At 42.3% G+C, this 24275-nt stretch overlaps 3 protein-coding genes across 6 annotated transcripts in view; 2 read left to right on the top strand and 1 right to left on the bottom strand.

Moving 5' to 3' along the window:
- LOC134436954 (transmembrane channel-like protein 6) overlaps positions 1–9241 on the bottom strand; it is a 39486-nt gene extending 30245 nt beyond the window's left edge. The window contains exons 1-10 of the mRNA XM_063186333.1: positions 9140–9241; positions 8185–8240; positions 7892–7976; positions 6690–6733; positions 6355–6451; positions 4807–4865; positions 4072–4239; positions 3305–3445; positions 1349–1457; positions 965–1046 (exon numbers count right to left, since the gene is read on the bottom strand). Of these exons, the coding sequence (XP_063042403.1) occupies positions 965–1046; positions 1349–1457; positions 3305–3445; positions 4072–4239; positions 4807–4865; positions 6355–6451; positions 6690–6733; positions 7892–7976; positions 8185–8240; positions 9140–9183 (885 nt within the window). The 5' untranslated portion in view covers positions 9184–9241. The remainder of the gene's footprint in view (positions 1–964; positions 1047–1348; positions 1458–3304; positions 3446–4071; positions 4240–4806; positions 4866–6354; positions 6452–6689; positions 6734–7891; positions 7977–8184; positions 8241–9139) is intronic.
- Positions 9242–12456: 3215 nt separating this feature from the next.
- On the top strand, positions 12457–20739 carry syngr2a (synaptogyrin 2a). The gene is made up of 4 exons (XM_063186322.1): positions 12457–12777; positions 15719–15956; positions 16618–16754; positions 18401–20739. The coding sequence occupies exons 1-4, from the start codon at positions 12679–12681 to the stop codon at positions 18581–18583; spliced, it is 657 nt and encodes a 218-aa protein (XP_063042392.1). The 5' UTR covers positions 12457–12678; the 3' UTR covers positions 18584–20739.
- A 1000-nt stretch (positions 20740–21739) lies between these two features.
- The window catches only part of cant1a (calcium activated nucleotidase 1a), a 12733-nt gene continuing 10197 nt past the window's right edge, over positions 21740–24275 (top strand). Inside the window, exons 1-2 of one of the 4 annotated variants that reach the window (XM_063186273.1) lie at positions 21828–21907; positions 22062–22152. In XM_063186273.1, coding sequence (XP_063042343.1) covers positions 22098–22152 — 55 coding nt within the window. In that variant the 5' untranslated portion in view covers positions 21828–21907; positions 22062–22097. Of the gene's footprint in view, positions 21908–22061; positions 22153–22172; positions 22264–22713; positions 22987–24275 lie in introns of those variants that run through there. The other 3 variants (XM_063186264.1, XM_063186300.1, XM_063186290.1) reach the window with 3 other exon arrangements.

Genomic DNA, 24275 nt, shown 5'->3' with positions numbered 1-24275 from the left:
CATTATATCAATTCTGCCATTAACCACTCTCTCTTTCTGTTCATCATGTGTTGCGCTCCACTCAAAATGGGGAAGTGGGATGTTGCTGCATGCTGATGCGTGTGAGATTGTGTTGATCTGTCTAGATGTATCTGAGGGTGTCAGCCCTGCTGTCTGACTCACCCATAGACAGTATGTCTACAAGTATTTACGTACAACAGTATACTGTATGTGACTATCCACAAGAAAACAGGCAGCAAGTAGGCTCAGGGAAATAGTGAAAGCGTGAAAGTGAAAGTGAAAAGTGAAAGCCCATTGGGAAACTCCAACTCCCATTGTCATTGTGACACAGCACTCCACAGCACACTGCACACAACGAAATTGCATTTATGCCTCACCCGTGCAAGGGGGCAGCCCTCAGTGGCGCCCCATGGGGAGCAGTGCGGTGGGACGGTACCATGCTCAGGGTACCTCAGTCATGGAGGAGGATGGGGGAGAGCACTGGTTGATTACTCCCCCCACCAACCTGGCGGGTCGGGAGTCGAACCGGCAACCTCTGGGATGCAAGTCTGACGCCCTAACCGCTCACCCATGACTGCCCACATATATTAACAAATATTAACCATATATTCAGATAGTGCAGATTCTAACCTTTACAATGATACATTGCATGTGTGAATGTGTTGAATGTGTTGACTTAAAGTAGAATTCAGAGAATTCAACTCCAAAAACGTTCCTCTTTCCGACAGGAGAGACATAAAGCCAGCCTTTTTAAAGACAAAATGTAGCCTTTTCGACAAACCAAAAGTTTGCTTTCTGAAACATTGAGTAGCTTCATTAATACCTCTACTTGCAGATTCGTAAAAAAATGAGGGAAAAGTCTCAATTTGTGATTTTCTCAGTTTTGCCCTGGTGTACTTGTGACCCCTTTTCTTGTGACTATTCACATACATATAGGCCGCTATACATGCGTGTAAGGACTCACCCACCTCTCAGCACGGTGAAGCCAGCTACAGCGCACAGCTGTGGGCCTGGAAGTATCCTCCACATCCTGATAGGTATCTCTCCTGCATGGGAGGACATTACAGGAAGAAATGCATTCATTCATTCGTTCATTCATTCATTCATTCATTCATTCATTCATTCATTCATTCATTCATTCATTCATTCATTCATTCATTCATTCATTCATTCATTCAATTCATACATTCTTCCATACATTCAGCTATGTATGTGTTCATTCCTTCAGAAATCCATTCACATGCATTCAGTATACTGCAGTTACCATTCCAAGGGCACAGCCAGAAATGAAAACAATAATCAGCTGGCCAGATCAGCCTAAACATACAGTATCGGCTGTTATAATTACCGCAGTTGTCTTTTCTCATCCACACTCAAGGGCATGCTGCGAATCCTGGACACTCCCTCCCTTTTGGACACTTTCTTAAGGCTCTTCACCAACTCCTCTCTTTGCCTCACTGGAACAAAACACCACATAGACACTACATACTGTAGATATCTATACACTACATTGCACATTACATTTAACAGACACTTTTATTAGTTTTTAAATTATACTTTCATTGAAGTGACAGAGGACATACAGTAATCAGCAACATGATCATTATTATACAAGGTGTAGTAGTGCAAATGTACATAGCCATAACAAGGCCAGGCTGATGAATAAGGTTCGTTTTGTTAGGAAGGGATACAGTGAGAACAACTCAGCTTCTCTGTGTTGCATTAACCATGATGAAGGGTTAATTTGCTGTTGTTAGACCTTGTTAAGGTATTGTCTGGTAAAAATCTTCATTCACAATGAATTCCAATACAGTGAATTCTGTATTACTGTACGTCTACACTTTGAGAGTCAAGTCATCATATTGTATATCTGGTCCCAAAGTAGGCCTACTCTCTAGGTGTTAAATTAACAGTGCATTTTTAAAATCATGTTGTCTGGTGAGACTGTGAGGGCATGCCAGTCAGACTACATGCCGTTTTCATTTTTAAACCCATTTGCCATTAAGGTCTGGTTTACTTCAACATACTGTATCACAGCACCCAGCAGCTCTGTAGGTACTGCTGCTCATATTTAACCACGAGCTACAGTTTGTCACTGCACTTACACGAATACTAATATATGGTAGGGAACATATGACAGGAAGACCTATTTCAGTCTGACGATGTGGTTGGAACTGTAAACTGTGAACTGTGTGTTCTTGAGTTTAGGGAGGGGTTGGTTGATCAACTGCCAAGCTGCATAAACTGCATAAATACCAGAGATGCACCGGATCCGGATCCGATTCCGGATCCGGCAGGATAATAGGGTTTTTCACAGGATCCGGGTCCGGAAGGATCTTAAGCAGTGGATCCGGTATCCGGCAGTTACCTAACAATCTTTCACAACCCCACTCACTGCATGGAGTGAAAGCCCTTTCGAAGCGGCCATTGCAGACAGTGTGGCAGTAAGCCAATGAGTCTAAAAAATAGTTTGAGCCAACGTAATAAAAAGGGCCCATGCGTGCGAGTAGACTATATGTTTCAACCCTTTTGTAGGATACGGTATCCGGTTCCCGATCCGGCAGGATCTTAAGCAGTAGATCCGGTATCCGGCAGGATGCTAAAAATCAGGATCAGGTGCATCTCTAATAAATACACAGAGATAGGCCTATAAAAGGATTCATGTACCTCACTCATGGAGGAGGACGGTAGAGAGCAATGGTTTTTTGCCCCCACCCCCAACAATCTCACAGGTCAAGAATCGAACCAGCAACCCTTATGATACAAGTCTGACACCGTAACCGCTTACTCTTGATTGTGTAACTAGTGCTCTTTAGTCTCTACCCATGTCTCGTGCAAATGTGCAAATGTGCAAATGTGAGTCCAATGTTACCACTGGCAACCAGTGACATACTCTTTTTGTCACTGCAAATATGCCCATTTCAGACTCTAGTGACGAACCTCATGTATAAATTCGTGTGTAGGTTAAATGAGTCAAGAAAGGGTTTCATAATGTGTCTGTTTAGTATAAAAGACGGTGACACACAACACAATTCAGACATATGGAAACATTACAAAAACCAACTGTATGTATGATTTGTTTTAATGTAAAGCTATTGTGTGTGGGGGGTGGGAGAATGGATGATTTTCTGTTTTTATAATGTAATGTGTATATATGTCTTGTGTGGATAACCTGGACCCTGACTTTGTTGAATAAAGTTTATTTTTATGCTGTTACTGTACGTATCTGACAGAATAACATGGACGCCACTGCCCCTGTATTCACTGTCAGCAGCACAGAGACCCCAGTAACCATGTCTCATACCTTCATCATTGAGCCCCTGATGTGAAGTGTCCGAGGAGCTGCGAGAGCAGACGGTGACCTCCGAGGAGAAGAAGGTGGAGATGAGGTGTCTACGCTCAGGGCCGTCCATGTACTGAGAGAGAACCGCAGTACGGTTACGCCCTGAAGACAGAAGAGGGCAGCACAGGGAGACAAGAAAGGGGATTAAATAAGAGGATTAAAGGTGTCCCAGTGTGTTTTAGTGGAATTGACTGAATGAAATGTGGAAAGAAAATGTTTATTTGGTTTCATAGCAAATGAGAACTCGACAGGAAACATTGCCAGCATAAACTGAGTAAATGTACTTCTCACTCGAGGTGATGGTCATTTATTCCCAAAGTTACTTTTGGTAAGGCTTTACACTACAGCATTGTGCAACATGCTGTCCAATGTGGTAAGGGCACCAGTAGCCATGATATTAACTGGGCCAAATAAATTATACGATTTTCTTTCATTGAAATTTGTATTGCTTTTTTCACAATTCTGTGACATTCATAAAGTCACAAGTACCTTCAAAGACAAAAGAGGGGGGATTGCTGCAGTATTGTAACTTGGGATTTATCTAAGTCATTAGCTTTCTCGTAAAGTTCCTCCTAAAAACCTCCTAAAAACAACAAAACAACATTTGAGGTACAAATGCAGCTGGTTTGCAAAAATGTGCAGTACGTTTACTGATGAGTCTTGCATTGTGTTTTTTTTCCTGTGGACTCCTCATTTGAGGTACCGTGTGAGAAATCAGATTGGCCTACTGATGGTGTGGCTTGGCATAGCTGAGAGGACCCGCCGTGTAACGCCATCGTGCCCGCCTATGGGTTGGAGCTGATCTGTGGGTTGGAGCTGATCTGTGGGGTTATGGACGCAAGGCTGCTGTGGATCCTTTGACCTTTCACCACTAGCCAAGGGAACACACTGAAAATCTACAACAGACACACACACAAATGCGTGCATGCATGCGTGCGCCCACACACACACACACACACACACACACACACACACACACACACACACACACACACACACGCACACACACACACACACACACACACACACACACACACACACACACACACACACACACACACACACACACACACACACACACACACACACACACACACACACAGTGGGGTTGCATTCAACTCATAAATTCCAGTCAACTTTTAAGTCAACTATTTTGAACATTTTCGTAAGTCACATTTTCGTGAGATAATCTACAACAGACACACACACACACACGCACACATGCGCGCGCACACACACACACACACACACACACACACACACACACACACACACACACACACACACACACACACACACACACACACACACACACACACACACACACACACACACACACACACACACTGTACACTGGGGTTGCATTCAACTCACATATTCTAGTCAATTTTTAAGTCACCTATTTCGAACATTTTCGTGAGATAATCTTGAGGTTGTGTAGGCATCTTTGCTAAGCCTTATACCTTCACTTGAGTCTGAGTCTGATTCATTCAGTCCGTCCAGCTCTATCTGCTCGGCACCTCTATCACTCGTGGGAAGGAAAAGAGACATTGTCAATACATGCAAGAAGATTAAAGTATGGTAGAATAGTATTTCAAGCCAAATCATATGAGAACCAATACTCGGATAGTACATACAGTATGTAACTCTCTAACAGAGGTGTATAAAGTCAACATGATCTCCAAAAATTCCGTGCTCCTGGACACGGATGTTAAGGACACGAAATCCGTGTCCAGGAGCACGAATTTTGCCCAAATTCCGTGCTCCTGGACACAGAATTGTTTTCTGTGATGGACACACGGAAGTGCTCTCTCTATACTCACACAGCTCTATGTTTCCACAGTCTTGTTTTTTCTCAGGATTTTTCCAATTTCAAATATTTTTTCTCAAAAAAAAATCAGGTTAGGGTTAGGGATTGTTTTGGTCTGGGCTCAGCCAATATTCTTTAAATCATTATATGAATTTGATAGTCTATCAACCAAGGTATTTCTCAAAAATATGTCTTAAATGACAGGTTAAGGTTAGGGAATGTTTTGGTCAGGGCACATCTTAAATTTTGTTTAGCATTAGCATTTCGTATGTATTTTCTAATGATAGAGTTAACAAAGTGCTGTGGATATATAGAAAGAATTCCGTGTCCAGGAGCACGGAATTTTGGCAAAATCCGTACTCCTGGACACGGATTTTGTGTCCTTAACATCCTTGTCCAGGAGCACGGAATTTTTGGAGATCAGGTTGATAAAGTAGAAGTAGAAGTACTGTTACTCATGTAATTTTTACAGCACTGGTTAATTACGCCAGGTTGTTGGGGGAATTAACAAGTGCTCTCCCCCATCCTCCTCCATGACTGAGGTACCCTGAGCATGGTAACGTGGCGCCGCACTCCTACCTTGGGCCGCCATTGGGGGCTGCCCCCTTGCACGGATGAGGCATAAATGCAATTTCCTTGTGTGCAGTCTGCACTTGTGTGCTGTGGGGTGCTGTGTCACAATGACAATAAGAGTTTGAGTTTTTCAGGTGGGCTTTCACCTCACTTCAATTTCACTAGCTGTATAGTATTACATCGTTTCAAATATGTAATATTATACAACTGGAATTGTAATTATATCCGTAACGTAGGCCAACTTCTACTTATACTTTATGCATCTCTGCTCTCTACAGCTATCAACAGAGTATCATCTACAGGTACAAGAGGTTTAGAGGTTTTGTTGACCCTTAAAAACATAACAACTGATTAGATCTTCTTTGAACACTACAATGCAGACTACTGGCACCATCATTTCACTGAGGTACACCATCTCACAATAAAAAACTAAGTTTGCACTATAATTCATGATAGCTACAAAGACAGATAACTATCTAGTCATGTGAATTTAAAAAAAAAGCCTACAGTTAAACTCAGTGAATGCTCACTGAATCTATGAGAGCATATCGAACGTAGAGAAATGCATTTCCACAAACTGACTAAATAATTTTGAAGTTAGATCTTTTTCATTCAGGCATATGCCTACATTTCCACGGCCAAGACTGGAGAGGCTGCATTTTCGAAGTGCACTCTGCGCTGTTCTGGATCCTCTGTCCTTTCACTCAGGGGAAGCCTCTGGAAATCTACAAAACACACACGCACACACACACACACACACACACACACACACACACACACACACACACACACACACACACACACACACACACACACACACACACACACACACACACACACACACACACACACACACACACACGCACACACACAGCAGCAGCACCACCAATGTGTACAGCAGCTTATTCACTAGTTAGACTTTTGGGTATAATACGTATAATATGGCCACTCTTCACGGCTTACCTGAGTCTGAGTCTGAGTCTGAGTCTGATTCATTCAGGCCACCTCTGTCACTCGTGGGAAGACAGAAATAGACACAATACATTTCAATACAATACATTCAAGAAGAAAAAAGAATGCTAAAACAGTGTTTTAAGTGAAATCAACTGAGAGCCTATATAAATCTAACTATGTAACCTATGTGAGCTATCAGCACCATATCATAAACAAGACTTTTAGAGGCTTTCTACGTGCTTTCATACATTCACTGAAAAGTACTATATCCATGTACCCTACCGGAACCATCATGTGACCATGTGAACTGATAAAAGGTCACGCAAATGAACTCTTTCTTGTCACGCCCTGATGAAGACCCTGTGAGGTTGAAACCGGTTGGCGTTTTTAGTTATGTACCCCAGTTAAAATAAAGGGTTTTTAAATTACTAAACACCATACTACTCCTTGTCTCTATGCAAGAGTCGCCTGAAGTAGGCCCAACGGCCAATACGTGTTGAAGAATGGACTTTGTCGTTTAACTTCAAGAGCACCAGCATTGGAGTATACTGTCTAACAAAGAAGAGCGCTCAGCATCTCCCCCTTATAGCACTTTTAGAGGCTTTATTGACTGTTAACCCATTGATGTTGCGTTGCGCAACATTGGCCCTGGCGCCTGGAGCTGTATTACGCAACATTCAGACGCATTAGATTTGAGACAACTTTATTAAAAATCTCTGTTTGTTTGAGATGAATAAACACATTCTAATGAAAGATGAAGGTCTTAGAGTTTAAATGCAACTTAGTGCATATGTTTATGTGCTTCAGAGGCTGCGATGTTTAGGTTGTTATAGGCTGAAGGTAGCTTTTCTTAAAAAGGGCTCAGTCATTCAACACCCTTTTTTGCAGGTGACTTAGGCGTCAATGGGTTAAGAGTATGACTTCAGAACAACTGCTTAAATCATCTTTGTACAGTACAGGACAGATCACTGACGCCTCTATAACACCTCCGTTTTAAGTTGTTGTTTTTTTTCCACAATAAACAAACATGCAATAATTCATGGTATTTGCAACAGACAGCATGTAGTCATGTAAGTTAAATACACCTAAACTCTGTGAATGCTCAATGAAACTATAAGAGCATATCTACTGTGGGGGAAAATACATTGGCACAAATGATGAATAATTTTGATTAAATAATTTTCAAGTTGATTTTTTAAATTCAGACATACATTTCCACAACCATGACAGGAGAGGCTGCATTCTCGAAGTGGACTCTGCACTCTTCTGGATCTTCTGTCCTTTCACTCTGGAAATCTACAACACACACACACACACACACACACACACACACACACACACACACACACACACACACACACACACACACACACACACACACACACACACACACACACACACACACACACACACACACACACACAGTAGGAATGTGTGTACAACAGCTTATTCACTCGTCACAATTTTTGATTAATATAATATGACCACCTTGGCTATGCCTTACCTTCATTTGAGTCTGAGTCTGATTCCTGCAGGCTGCCCAACTCTATCTGCTCTGCACTGTATTCAGGCATGAGAAGACAGGAACAGAGAAAGATTTTCAATAAACGGGGAAAAGTGTCAAGCGAAAGTACAGGAAGCAAGTTCAACAGACACCCAAGAACACAACTAGCCATGACGAATATTGTAATGACCCAGTCTTAATCTGTTATGAGGCTCTCTGCAATGTCATCGCAATGCTGATATGATGTAGTTTGGTCTTTTCAGTAAAAAGTGAACAGGTCCATTGGTGGGTCCATCCGCCCAAAGAGACTAAATTACAATCAAACTCAGCTCAATGGAGCTATATTAACAAAATAACTATGAGAGGAAACATAAAGAGTGTCAAATTTCATTTTAAAAAAGGTATCACCAAGTAATTACAGTCAAAAAGACAGTTAAATTGCATTATGAAGTACAGTAAGTCAAGCCTAAACAAATTTAGAGGGACTGCTTTTTTGAAGTTTACTAAATGTATAGAAACACTTGTTTTAGTAAACTCATCACAAATGCACATAGAGGATTTTGCATTAAACTCTTCATATATTCTAAAAGAGAATGATTTAAGAGAATGCATTCCACAAGAGCACACTTCTCATTGGGTCAAAGGTGTCGACATTCCAGACACCAAGATAGGATGACTGACTATTAAGTCGACTCACCAACACTATCCTGCACCCATGGTGGCAATACTCTTGTGACTAGCTATCTCTGTGTCACATGTCTGCAGCCTGATGTCCATTTTTGAAAGTGTTATAAACAGTAATGTGATGTAATGTAATGCAATGGTTTATAAAAGGTTTATAAAATTATGTAATGTATTGTTAAAGTATTCTAATGTACTGCAGTATAATAATGTATTGTAAAAGTAATGAAATGTATTGTAAAAAAGTAAAACATGTATTTAATACAAGTCATACCCAGAACTCATCTTCACGTCCATACTCAAGTCATGAGCTGCCATGACTGTCGATTGTCTCTGGTGCTGTGTGCTGAGTTGTGTTGTACTGTTCTGTTTTGTCGTCCTAAATTCTGTAATTAGCCGTGCTCCACACTGTGCTGCGCTGTGCTGTGGCGTGCCGTGCGGTGCAGTGATATGCTCAGCAGCGTATCTGTCTTGTGCTTCTGCCCATACACTGCTGCTGCTTCCTTCCTTGAGCAGATGAAGTGTGACACAACTCTCTTGAGGGTTACTGTCAGAGCAAGGCCATTATTTGTCACAGAAGTCGCCCTCTGTGCTGCATTTGTCTGAATCTTCTAAGATGTCAGTCAGGACGGAAAGGAGAGTCAAGGTAGCTTTTATGCTTTCATTTTCATATAGAAAATGGAGGCTATAAGTGGTTGAGAGTTGTCAAGGAGGTGCTAAATCAATGTACACTGTACGTACACTTGTATACTGTTCTAGTGCCAAGGGTTTGTGTCAAGAAATGGCCCATGCAATTCATTCAGATTTGGGTGAAAAAGATGACTCGGCCATAGCTCTGGGATGTGGCCTTCTTCCGGGGTGGAGTAGTGAAATCAGAAGACAGTCATACATCAATGTGGCAATCATGGTGTGGTGGATGCATGATGTAACACATGATATTTTTTTGAACAGACAAAACTTGTTTCAAAAGACCCATCGTATCGTTTTATTTTGCACATTGTTTACCTGTTCACCTGTGTTTGGTCTAACACCTCTACATCCCTGGTCAATATTCTATTCTGAAACTATATGCAACTGAAGCCAAACTAAGACCATGGCTGGATCTCAAATGGCGCACTTGTGCACTTCAGGCACTATGTTTCAGTGCGTAACTAATACGGCATACGCACTGAAACATGAACACTAAAGTGCACAAGTGCACCATTTGAGATTCAGCCCATGATTCAGAGATATCTAGCAAAACGGCAGCATCTTGAGGCAGACAGTGATACTGCAACACAAATATTTGGGCATAATAACCTAGCGTGCATATTTTTTTTAGCAAATGTGGAAATCCTGATTTCTAAAAGCATGGCTATAGAAAGAAGAAGAAAAGTGCATGTAGTCTAAACTGGGGATTACACACATGAGTTTATCCAGGGTCAAAGACAAAATGTTGTTCCAAGGTTAGGTTATCGGGATAGATAAAAACCAGTCGCCTTGAGGCAATAGGAAAAGGCGCCACCTTCTGTACACCCATTGGCAAAGATGGGATACAGTCCCCTGCCTTTCACTAGTAGTTACCTGTGTGTACTCTACACCATTTGGGCTAGGGAACAGTTTTAAAAAAATGTGGGTCCTCAGTCAACATTATAATGTCAGTTCAGGCCAATGACAAAATGTTGTCCCAGAGTCAACATGTCAACGTAGCTCCAGGGCCAACATGACATGGGAGACTGGATACGATTTACTCTTAGAATATGATGTAGATTTTGGGCCAGGATCAATTCGAAATCTAGGTCCTGGGTCAACATAATAACAACACTAGTTCAGGGCCTACAATATGGCAAACTGTTGTTCCGCGTTTTATTGTTGTTCCAGGGTCACTTAGAAACTGTGGGTTCCGGGCCCTGCCAAGACTCTAACGATAGGGCACTGCACCGCTACGCTGGCGACCCAGATTCGATTCTGGCCCGGGTAATTTGCCAAACCTTCCCCATCTCTCTCTCCCCACAGGTTTCCTGTCACTCTCTCACTGTCCTGTCCTAATATAAATAAAGTCATAAAAGACGGGAAAAAGAAAAAAAAAGTCTGTATGCAGTTTGTTGTGTAACACCTCCCTCTTCGGGCTTCTGCTTATTAAGAACAGGATGCTTTTATTATAGCCTGCACTTCAAACGGGATTCATGATACATGGACTGGAGTAATCTGCATGAGTAGCTGGTCCAGACATGGGCACTGACAAGGCCAGGCAACACTTGAACGCTTGCCGGGCACACTGAATTTGTGTGTGTGTGTGTGTGTGTGTGCGTGCTGGTTTGTCCTGTCACCTGATCAGTGCACTACATTGGGAGATGTTATCCATCACTCACCAAACTCGCCTGATCTTACATTGATTGATGAGAACAATAGACAAGTAATAATTGTAGAAATTGGATGTTCATTTGATTCATATATGGATATATGCTACTCAACGAAGCTTCTGAAATACCAACCACTGTGTACTGCTTTAAATAACTGCAATTACTCATGTAAAGTAATTGTGCTCATTTTTGGTAGTCTGGGCCATGTGCATAAACTATGTTTGCGTGGTCTTCAGATCTGTGGACTGACAAAAAGAAGGGCCAAGCAATTCACAAAATTTTGCTCAATATCTTGCATCATTGGGAGCCTCTTCATATGGAAACGCAGGTGCCACCTTTATCCTTAGGACATTATGAACAGAAGATTCTAGTGCTGTATTGGACTCCTTTTAAACCAAATTTGGATTGTGCCATGATAATTGTATATCTGTCAATCCAAATAAAGAAGTAAACTGTGTGTGTGTGTGTGTGTGTGTGTGTGTGTGTGTGTGTGTGTGTGTGTGTGTGTGTGTGTGTGTGTGTGTGTGTGTGTGTTTGTTTTTTTGCAGTGGTGTGCCGCATAATCATAATAATACAGTAAATGGGAATCGCCACTGCTCAGACCCGTAGTATAACATAGCCTAGATGGATCTGCCACTGCTTAATTTTAAGGGCCAGGGAGTGGACTGTGAGGCCTTTTAAAAAGTTCCACAGGGAAAGTCTCATGTTGTGGTGTACAACACAATTTAATTAATGCCTTAGCTTACCCATGCCATGCAAAAAGGCCAGCCCAATGGCGCAGTAGAACTAGGCCTACTCAGGAATGGCATCATCATGCCATGCGCAGTCTACCTCAGTATGGGGTTGGGAGGATGGGTGGTGCATGACTTACCTGATACTTCTTGAAGAGTTTGGGAAACAAGACTAGCCTAAGTGGATTAATTATTAGCCAGTGGACATAACCACAGCCAATCCTTATAGGCCTACTCTCGTGTGTAATGAGGGTGGTGTGGAGCAGTTCTTGTGCAAACAACGGCATCATTGTTAAACAAGCTGAACTGAAACCCATTGTTGGTTTAATTGCGCCTCCTCGGGGTTGAATTCGCGGCATCAGTTGTGAGGAGTCTTCCAAAATGGCATTTGATATAATGATAACTATCAGAGAAGAATAAGAAATCGAATAATAGTCTCGAGTACGGGTAGCGGTGAGTTTAATGAAGAATTTCCGTATAGTGTAGCTCTAGTGGCGCGCGCACTGAAGGTGAACGTGGACGTAGAAGTGCACAGTGTAGAGCTAGTCGTAGCTCTAGAGATCAGACCCAAACGTCAGAGGGAAAGTGACGTGTACTCAAACACAGAGGGGTGGTTCAACACAAGGAAACGAAACGACTGAACAATCTGGCAAGCAAACCGTTTGCAAAGCTCTGTCTAAAACCTAGGCAGTCAGGATTCACTAATTGTCTGTAAACTTAACACAACGTTGTGTGACGGAATGGAGTCTGGTGCATACGGAGCCTCGCTGGCAGGGGGGTCCTTCGACCTCGTGAGCTTTGTCAAACAACCTCAAACTATTGTCCGTCTGTTGAGTTGGGTGAGTCACATACTGTTAAGGCAATTAAATGTGTTGGTTACAACTTGAAACGAATCCGCTAACTTTACACAGAAGGTGCATTCACCCATTTGCAGGTGCAACATTACTTGTTACATTCTTTTCCGCTTCTTTCAAAACTGTTGGTCCAGCAACTTGGACACACAGTCTTTCAATCCACATTCTTCGCGATACGTGACCCGAAAGTGAAAGAAATAATAAAATGATAATCGTCCGCCCTTTATTTAAGCAGAAGTGATAACGAATGTCATCAATATCAAATTTCCGATACTTCAAGACTTTGTTAGCGCATTAGCTTTGGCTAATGTCAGATGACCAGGCAACTTTACCCAAAGCAATGGTCGTCTATTAGTTGCCCATAGTGTTAGCTGGCTAACGAGGAATAGCTTGATCTCGGCGAAGTTTGACAGCCATTGTAACCTGAGATTATTACCTCGTGACAGTCATCTTGCAGTACGAGTAAGCTAATGACAAAAACAAAACGACATTCCTCAGACCTAACGAGATACATTCTTGAGAATATAGAAACTACAAATCTAATGCAAGCCTTTGGTAAATGTTCATTATCAATACAACAAATGCTTTGCAACATATCTGTGTCAAACGGCAAACTGAACCATGACGGGCGCTATCAGGTGTGGTGGCCATCGTTAGCAGACGTTTTGGCTTTTAATGTTGCATATGACTTTTGAAAGACTGATCATGTGACGCTGTCTCACTTCTCGTCAGGGCTGTGGTTTCTTTTGCTGTGTATGGCTGTGATGGTTTGAAGTCAAGTTGAGATGGGTTTCCCCTAACATTTCTTGGTCAGACAACACCTACTGAATCCAGAACTAAAACGTATTACTTGCTCAAACATCCAAGTCAAGTGTGACACATCTGTTAGCTCTAACTATTATTTGAATAAATGTTTACAAATTGCATCAAGAGAAATGTAAGAGTCTGATCCTCCTATGAAATTCAAAGGGATCAGTTTTGGCTTGAGAGGTGACAGTTTATGTTGCCCTGGAAATTTCCCCCCAGACCACAGCGTGGGAGTAAGCTTAGTCTACACACCATGCAGGGGTTTTGAGAATGGCACCAGGTGGTTGAGCTTTGCTGCCTGTCTCTCACCATAATCGAAAGTTACTGGTGCTAGGTATTTTTTTCCTGCTGTAGTGAGATACTGGGTGTTGTTTACATACTTGGTGTTTGTTCTAAGTTTGAAAGACCATCTACAATTCATAGGCATAGCATGCTGTACCTGGGGTACCGGTATGCACCCTATTTTTTTCAATTGGGATATTGACACAGTTGTTCTATCTACATGAAGATCTGTGAGGTCCATGACCTTAGTACTGTAAACATGGCTGCTCACTACAGCCTCCTTTACTGCAGTTCCTTGAATGATGGAAGAAAGAGGATGTTGCCTGCAGTCTTCTAAATTGTTTCAGTTTTTCAGGAATGCGTGCTGTCCTTCAGTGCTTGTTTAGCCTTTCAAGGTTAATGACTTTCTAAACGCAACACACTGTGAAATTACTTGTAAATGCATGCACAGTCACACATCCAGAATGTTAGAAAAATAACTGGTGTTTGTTAACTTAACATTTGATGTTAACAACTTACTGCACTTTGAAATCTCTTGATGGTGGATCAGTGGCACTATGACTATGCTCAGTACAGAGTACTAAATGCATGAAGGGTACAAAACCTATACTTACTGGTTAGACCTAGTTAGCATTCAAGTTCATTCACATTAAAAGTAGTCAGTTGGCCTCTTTCAGCAATGGCGTGCTTGTGCTTACAATAGCAGAAATAATACCAAATAGTTCTTATCAGGGCTACAACTATTCCCTGGTACACATGAACGTTCCTTCAGGGATTCACAGAAAATTTGAAGTAAAGAGTTGAGGTCAGAGAGTTCTGCTCTGCCAGATTGCCGTAATGAGCCTTTTCCTCTTGTTATGATTGGCCAGATTGGCAGTGGTGCTTAGCAACACCGTTGTTCTCAAGGTCCAAAGATTTCCCTTCCCTCCTTCAGGTTTGCCAGAGTAGAGTTGAGAAGTGGCTTAATCATGGGGTCATTTCACGTGAAATCAGACACTTTGGGACACGACCGACACCGATTTCAATCATACTTTCTGTGCCTGTTCAGTAGCAAGGTAGCACCCCAGAACTGCATTTGTGGGAATCTGACACCAATATTAAGGGAGAAACAGACTAACAAAGGTTTACATATGAGGGTAGGACACTATGCATTCAGCTTTGATTATATCAGTCAGTGTAAGTCAATGCAGTTCTGGGGTGCTACCTTGCTACTAAACAGGCACAGCAAGTATGATTGAAATCGGTGTCGGTCGAGTCCCAAAGTGTCTGATTTCACGTGAAATGACCCCATGGCGAACGGACAATTCAGAAACATGCTAGTTAGTGAATGTCTCTGATGAGGCTAAATGGCAATTTGCACATGGATAAGGAAGTTGAAGCTGCCATGTAAAAAAAAAATGAAAGCCAATATAAACACTTATAAATTAATAGTGATGGTAAATATTCATGAACAAAGTATACATGTATGAATGAGCAACACAATTGATGTGAACACAGGTTACCTGAAAATGTTGCTCACTGGGCTGTTATAGGCTACGCTCTGCCTCGTAAACTTACCTGTCTGCATCACCTCATTAGAGAAAAGCTTCACAAACCATTGCTGTCATCTTAAGAGTTGATAAATCTAGACAGGTCTCCTCTCATTTTGTCTTACATTTTTCCATTTTTTTATGTATTTCTTTCATCTGGTATGGAAAAAACTTCTCTTTTTTGTTAATTGTGGTACGCAGGTGTATACGATAATAGTATTTGTTCTTGGAAATGTCATTAAAGTCTGATGTCTTGCCTGCGTGTGTGCGTGCGTGCATCTGTCTATCTGTTTGTCTGTGCCCCTCAGCTCTCAGCCATAGTGGTGTTTGCCACCATCACAGCAGAGGGTTACATCAACGAGCAAGGTGGTTCTGATCTGAAGTGCATGTACAACCAGAACGACAGTGCCTGCAGCTACGCGGTGGGCATTGGGGTGATTGCCTTCCTTGCTTGCGTCGCCTTCCTCCTGCTGGACGCCTACCTGCCTCAACTCAGCAATGCCAAGGACAGGAAGAATATCGTCATGGCAGACCTGGGCTTCTCTGGTAAGTGGTCCCTTTGGCACCGTCCCACATCACGTTACATGGAAATTAGTAGGCCTTTGTTGTATGTATATATTTGCGTTTACTGTATCCAGGGCTCTAAATTAACACCAGCCAACCGGCCAAATGCTGGTGAAATATCATTTTGGCCGGTAGAAAAGTCCGGTTTACCAGCCACTTTGACCCATTAATGAGTGTGTTTGGCTAGTAGTTGGTAAGATTCATCTACTCGCCTTTTTGGTGAAAAATGTTAATTTAGGGCGCTGACTGTATGTGTTCTATGCTTGTCCTTTTTGCCTCACTGTGCACCGGTTTGTAGAGCCATTTGCAGACACAACCAAGAGGTTCTGTTGAGCTCCGTTTAGAACTAGGTTCATTTACAACCAAGTCTTTGTCGAGCTTTCCAGGAGTGCATAGTCTTATCTTATGAATATGAAAATGAAGCTGAAGTTCAGTGTAGTAGGGAAATTAACTTGGATTACATTACATTTAGAAGACACTTTTATCCAAAGCGATGCAAGGATGAGTAGGGTTGGTTTCGAGATGAGCTCTTTTGGAAGAAAAATAAAGTCTTATCAAGGGTGTTAAAAAGGATGACTATACTATACTGTCCTCTAACTTCTCTTCTCCTGACTCGGCTCACCTTTCCTTTTCTCATCTCCAGGTGCCTGGACTTTCCTGTGGTTTGTGTGTTTCTGCCTGCTGGCCAATCAGTGGTCTAAAACTGAGCATGCTGACCACATCCCTGGCGACGCGGCTCGAGCTGCCATCGCCTTCTCCTTCTTCTCCATCGCCAGCTGGGTAATAGCACACACACACACACACACACACACACACACACACACACACACACACACACACACACACACACACACAGAGTACATCAGGGTTAACGTCTGCAAACAGATTTTATGATGTCTATGCTGAAAGAGCAGCAATCAATCCCTGCCTGCCATACTGCCAGGCAGGGCATTGTTTTCTAGAATCCACTGATACTCCATGCCTTCCATTCTGTCGCTGCCACGCAGTCCCAAGGCAAAGTAGATAAACTTGCTTGCTTAACAATTGCAAGCTGTGTGTGTGACCATTGTTTTCCTCTCTCCCTCCCTCACACATCCTCGGGGACTGATGGTACACACATCAATAATGACATTATGTCCTTAGATACTGCTTTGTGTTTTCTGTGTGACGAGGTCACTGGCATAGTATATCTGTGATGGCCTATCTGGCTTGGCAAACTTTGACTGAAAACACAGCTGAGGACAGTGGAACAAATCGGCGACCACCAATGACTTCACACTCAGTGGAAATATGTAGCTGGAAGTGCTTTCGCCTTGCTTTTAAAGAGGTCCCTTTGCTTTGCTATGGAGACATTGAGTAGTTTTGCAGATCACACAAAAGTGTAGTTCTAGAGTAGTCCATATTTGGAGAAGATTCATTCTCCCAAAGATGCCAAAGAGGGGACATGTTGTTCACTGACCGCTGTCTGTGTGTCCGTCCATCACAGATTTCAGTTTGCGTAATAACTTTGGAACAGGTGTGAAGGGATAGATTTTGACAAAATCTTGTGTGTTAATACTCTTTAAAATGTGCACAAATCCACACTTTCAAGCTGGTTTAACTCGTAGTAGTAGTAGTAGCAGTAGCAGCAGCAGCAACAGCAGCAGCAGTAGCAATGAGTGGCAAAGAGGGTTTTTTTTTTCAGCAGGCCACATCACGTAACCCTGTTGATTTCTACCATGTTATTAAAAGTCCAAACGTTTCTGAGTTTCCCTTCAATTCCAGTGCCACAATGGTGTTGAATAGGAAATAAAAAAGAATGAATCCCTCCACTATTCCATAAACATCACAATAAAACCTCTTAGCAATAACACAGTAGTGCCGCTTGCCACGTTGGTCTGTTAGCTGGCCTCGCTCTTTGGTTGAGGCCAGTTTGGCCATCGAGCATCCCCTTCCCCAGTACAGTGAGACATGTGGATAGAGTGCACTCACACAGCTCTGTGGTAATTGGGCACTGATAATGAGCAGTGCAGTCGCCCCACGTTGTGTTGTCAGTTTTGGTATGTGGTGAGGTATTGGTATTGTGTTGTTGTTGACCCTGTGTGAGTTGTGTTGAGTGACCCTCTGTGTTGCATTGCGTTTTATGTTGTGTTGAGTGATTGACTGTGTGGTGCAGTGTGTTGTGTGTGTTGACCCCATCTGTGTTGTGTTGTTGTGATCCCCCTCTGTGCTGTGTTGTGTTGTGTTGTGTTGTGTTGTGTTGTGTTGTGTTGTGTTGTTGTGATCCCCCTCTGTGATGTGTTGTTGTGTTGTGTTGTGTTGTGTTGTGTTGTGTTGTTGTGATCCCCCTCTGTGATGTGTTGTTGTGTTTTGTTGTGTTGAGTGCCCTGTGTGTCCTATGTTTGGACCTTCTCTAATGCTGCGTTGTGCTGTGTCTTGTTTCCCAGGCCGTGCTGACCTACTTCTCGCTGCAGCGCTTCCAGCAGGGCGTGAGTGACCTGGCCTCCAGCTACACGGACCCCGCGCAGGACCACGGCGCAGGACCCTACCCGCCCCAGGGATACCAGCAGTCCCCCTTCGCTCAGAACCAGATGCCAGGTGGCACGGACTACACGCCGCCCAGCTACTGAGCCTCCTCCACCACCACCATCACCACCATCACCCCACCTTACCATCCAGTCCCCCTGGGGGTATTCCAAGAGCATGGCTAAGTGATAAACCTGACTAAGTTAACCACAGAAAGTGGTAGACCTGGTAATGGATAGCCCACAGGTGTCCTTTATCTTCGAAAATGAGGACTCCAGGCTCTTCTATTACATGCTTTACCACCAACTTAATCTGGCTTAATACTGAGCCAGGTTCTTAGAATACCCCCCAGGAGCCCGGGGTCGGGTCACATGGGGCCCCTCAGATCACCTGACAGAGAGGGCGAGAGGGGAAGGCGGTGGGGAGTGGGCGTGAGCAGGGGGAGGGGTTAAGAACGAGAGCAGCTGATTGATGGAGGCTGATGGTCAAGCTCCTATTGGTTGGTGATGTCTTCTTGCACTGCTTTAGTCCCGGCCAAAAACGCTGCAGAGTGCGTGTGATTGGGTGCAGAGTGGGTACGATGGGGTGTGTGTGTGTGTGTGTGTGTGTGTGTGTGTGTGTGTGTGTGTGTGTGTGTGTGTGTGTGTGTGTATCTGTGTGTGTGTATCTGTGTGTGTGTATCTGTGTGTGTGTATCTGTGTGTGTGTATCTGTGTGTGTGTATCTGTGTGTGTGTATCTGTGTGTGTGTGTGCGCGTATGTGCACGTGTGTTTTTGCGTTTGCTCCAGTGTGCTCACCCACTTCTCCTCAGAGGGTAAATGTGTGCCTTGTTCTTCTTTTTTTGTTGTTGTTTGTGTGTCGTAAACGTCTCTATTTATACACTCGTGTGCCCAGATGAACATCAAGAAGGCCACCCCAGGCTCCACACGTGTTGTCTGAGAAGGTTTCACAAAGTGTACACACAGTGCCTTCAGCCAAGAATGAGTAGAAGTAGGCAGCAGTAGCTGTGCTTGGGGATACTACTACTGACAAGACGAATTAACTTCTCTCCCACTGCCAATTTTCATTACAGGTAATCAGATGTTATGCCAAAATAAACTTAAACAAGATTTGGTGGGGGGAGTTAACAAGATTTGGATGATTGGTATTGATACTCTTGATTGAAGTAGTTCAGCTCTTCGCACTTTTTTACACTTAAAAGATTTCATTGATCTGTTTTTCTCATTTAAAGGTTCTTCTACAGCCTAGATGAATGTACTGCTTAATCATTCTCAGCCCCCTTCAAGTCGTTTTTCTAATGAGGGAGTACATGCTTGTACATATTGCATTTGTTTGCTGTAAAGTACTATAATGGTCGTTGGAGTGATACTGCATCTCTTAGCTTCATATTTTTGAGCATTGTTGACACAAAGGCAAAAAAAAAAGTACCACTATGATAATAAGACATATTGTGTGTGATGTTGACCGACTACAGTTTGAACATTAACACTGCCCTCACTAAAACACCGCCAAAGACTCATCTATTTGTTATTACTTAAATATCACTCTTATCACAAGGATATTGGACCACTGAACAGTTAGGAAAGTCTCTTAAACCTCTGTGGACTAGTCTGTGTGCCAAAGGCACTCTGCAGAGGTTCACAAGTTCAATGCCATGTTAAGCCACCGCATGTGCTAAGCATCACTGGAGTCACTTTTTCATGTGCACAGTAGAAAACACTGTATGTTTGCCATTTATTGTGGTGCCATTTATTTCTATGCAATGTCTGAACATAAATTGTATTACATAGTAATATTGTTTGTTTGGAAATGAAATGACAAAAAAAAATGTGTGTGCATATGAATCTGGGAATTCCGCTACTCTTATGGTCACACGACTTGTGGAACTTGCCTTGCCCTTTATCAATCAGTGATGTTTCAACGTCTGACTCGTCAGGCTAGTTTCAGTATCCTATGCCACATTTTTTTTAGCAATATGTGCCTTACTTAAAATAATTTTGTTTGCCAATTGTTTTCGTTTTCCATAGTAGATCAAAAGTCTATGTTCTTTATTGTTTTCTGTTTTTTGGTTACTGTCCGAGTGTTATTACACAGTGTAATACTGATGTATGTACATTTTTGATAAGTTATGGTAGATTTTTTTTTTTTTACATATAAAAAAATCTCTTGACCCGGAAGTCAGAATTCTGCCTTATTGTGTCTGAAGTGTGTGTTGGCCACTCTGCTGTTGCCAAATAAAGAGCGGTTTCCTTCTACATGAGTCATTCTTTTGAGTGCTGCATCTTTTTTCGTCTCTGCGTACCCCTCAAAATACATACGCAGATGCATTTGTTTTGGCCAGAGCCACACTCAAGAATTTAAATACAATTTGCCTCCGTGTTTACATGTTCAGCTTTTTTTTATCTTCCTCTTTGCCCTATTGTTCCCCTTTTAGCTAAGGAGTTGAACAAAAAAAAGGCTTGGGTGACTGGGCTTACCCCCTGGGCAAAGACAATCTGAAGAAGAAAAAAAAGGTGTCAATAAACCACATAGAGAGAGACTGAAATGGTTGGTGAAATTGAAAATGGGTTAAAAAATAAAAAATAAAGCACAGACCAAATACACTTTTTCAAAATGCACAAGTTCACATACTTGTCATGTCAGGTTTACATACCAAAACATAAAATTAATTATCGGTAGTATCCATTCCAGTATCCAGTAGGCTACCGGTATTATGCAAACAAACATGTGAAGTTGTCATGTAAGGCAAGGCAAAAAGAAGACTGAGATGCAATATTGATGCTTGCAATATTATTTATTTTGCTTAAAGATGCACTGTGTATATAGATTATTTACAGAATCCATGTTGCTCAATCATAAATGTTACCTCTTTCATGAATACTTACCACCACCATCAAATTCTAAGCATTCATTATGACTGGGGGAAAAATGCACTTTTATACATGAAAAGGGGGTTTTCTCCATGGTTTTATTTTGTTTGTAAATTCATTTAGTTACTTAATTACTTAGTAAATATCCATGCAAATATCAAATTTGGCAGTAGACAGCACAGTTTCTATGAGCAGCATAGTTGCAATACCTACTCTAGCCATCATCTTACACGGTGCACCTTAAATGATAGCACTACTTTTCCATTAATGTACATACTGTAGGAGTATGTAGGGGTATGAGCAATATCATTGGGTATGTATGAGCATCATGCGCAGAAGTGGTGCAGCAATGATGTGTAGTAACAAGTTGACGTTGTAGTGTCGTGTCAGCGCCAGAGGAAGTAGCCTCCAGCCAGCCAGCAGCCGAACAGTGTACAGCTCTGTTGCAGGAAGACCCACCGAAAACCGGGGCAATGAAGTGATAAATGATCACCACAGCGACAGCAGATATATTTATCACAACAACACTGAAACGGCGCCTGGCGACAATTCGCTGGAGTAAGTATGTTTTGCTGCTGTATCTTTTAAAACCTTCTGAACATTTCTGTGTTCCTGAAGGGTTGCTGTACTGCTGCTCAGAATGACAAGGGTTCTATTGGATTGCGTTGGTATTCTCATTTATTTCTTCCTTGAAACATTTGTTTTCATACAGAAACATTACACGTCGGAAACATGTATCAAATGTGTCATGTTGCGACCATCTTACTGTAGGAAGTCAACCCTGAAGTATCGTCATCTCCAAGGTAATAGATCCAACAGAGAAGTTAGCTTGCTAGTTTTCTGCAGCCCACCAGTTGTCGGAAGAAAAGTACTTTCTGGATAATTCCCAGCAGTTGAAGACGGTGATGTGGAAGGTCAGTTGTGCCGTCATTCTGACTGATTGCTGTGTTTCATGAACTTATCTCTGAAAACCGAACTAAGTAAGCTACTACTGGAGGTTACCTCGTCCTGTCATTACGTGCTCTGCCCTCCAGGAAAAGTTGTAACATCATGGAAGGTATAATTCTGTGACCAGGGTCAAGATCGCCATACTGAATGAACCTCCCTTCCAGACGTTTGGGTCTGGCAAGCCCCTAGCACTAGGTGTAGAGTTGAAGTCCTGTTATCTAACAATCTTCAAGGGGCAGGGCAATTCTCCCCAAAACACATAGTAGGCCTACACATACCTCAGTGAATCTGTCTACTTAACTGTGCGTGTCAGTATTGTTCTCCTGTCAGGAAAGTGTGTGTGTGTGTGTGTGTGTGTGTGTGTGTGTGTGTGTGTGTGTGTGTGTGTGTGTGTGTGTGTGTGTGTGTGTGTGTGTGTGTGTGATATAATGATCACCGAGTGGGTTGGTTCCTTGTGTTCACTTGCCAGTGTGGCCCTTTGGACTTGAAGTTAGGTAATCAGTCTAAACCCTGTGTTGGAGTGCTCTGGTATTCAGTGTTGTTGTAGCCGTGAGTAAGAACACAACCAGTAACCCACCCTGGGTGCACAAGTGGGTGATCGAGTTTATGGGCCTCAGTTTTTCTGGACAACGCTATCTTGCACCCTCCGAAAAACATGCCTGTCACTCATCGGAAGAAGAAAGTCAAGGGTAAAAAGTGTGTGTGTGTGTGTGTGTGTGGGGGGGTGGTGTTGGGGAGTTGGGTGTGCAGTGTGCATTATCGCCATAGCCAGCTAGTCACCATTAGTTAGCTGTTTTTCTACAGCTGGGTTACTGTAGATAGTTTCTGTGCAGGTGAATCCATGGCTTTACAAACTTTTTTTATTCTTCCTCTTAACAGAAAAACATAGGTAATTGTTGTCTTTTCATTATTTTTCTCTCCTAATGGATAAACATGGGACCTATGCTTCTCTAGAGTATCAGTGTTGTTGGATTGCTTTTTGAAACAATGTGTGCTCATTAGATTTTTAATAGAGAATGTGTAGTGAATCTGAAGGCCCTTCTTCCATGATAATGCCATGTGTCTGAGGAAAGAAGACGTTAAGAATGGACCCTGATTAGATTTTAGATTTTGTAAATACATTGGGTTTATGTGTAGTCAGGGTGGCATCCTCTGGCTTTTTTTTTTTTTTTTTTAATCTTGTAAGTCAAAATGGTCTGTGTGAAGCTAGCTCCCACCCTTATAAACCAATACAAACTGACATTTCAAATGGCCAGTTGAGTGGCTATGAAAAAGGTGGTAAGTGGACATTTCTCAATTAAGTTTTGCTTTATATATCAAGGCAAGCAGCTTGCCAGAGATGCACTTGTGTGTCTCAGTGTAGAAGTTCAAAATATTGTTTTACATTTCATGTCATGCTTTTGTCCATTTAATAATGGACAAGAAAAGTATGTAATGCTTTCTACATCTTTTTATGCAGTTAATGTTATCGTGATAATGTTATCATCATATTGATTTGCCTTGCCCCATGTACACACTAACCCTGAACGCTAAAGGCACAGGTAGGTCTACTGAACTGTAGGTCTTGCTCAATAGCAAGGAAAGGTGCTACGCTATCTGATCCATATTAAGGAGATATCATGCAAGACTTAATGGCTAAATCTGATTCATGTACTCGGTCATTACCTAGTGCACTAACCTATGTAGTGAGCAAAACAATTGAACTTGCACCCTATTTACGGAACAAGTGAACATTTTGGACATTGACATTGACAATGTCTTTCATCTGCATCCATTTTTCTCCATTTGCATCTCTTTAGAAGTGCAGGTATAGAGTGGAGTTCCACAATCCCGCACCATTCTACAGTAATTCTACAGATTTTGCAGTTTCACTTGAAATATGACATGTTTGTTAAGAAATTGCAAATAGGTTATTTTCAGGGGATCTAGTGAAGGTGGGGTATGTTGTAATATAGGCCTAAAGTGCAGGGGGTAATCC

The sequence above is a fragment of the Engraulis encrasicolus genome, chromosome 2, assembly GCF_034702125.1.
Source record: "Engraulis encrasicolus isolate BLACKSEA-1 chromosome 2, IST_EnEncr_1.0, whole genome shotgun sequence".
NCBI classification, from domain to species: Eukaryota; Metazoa; Chordata; class Actinopteri; order Clupeiformes; family Engraulidae; genus Engraulis; species Engraulis encrasicolus.
Note: the sequence above shows the minus strand (reverse complement) of the source record. Positions and strands in the feature narration are given on the sequence as shown.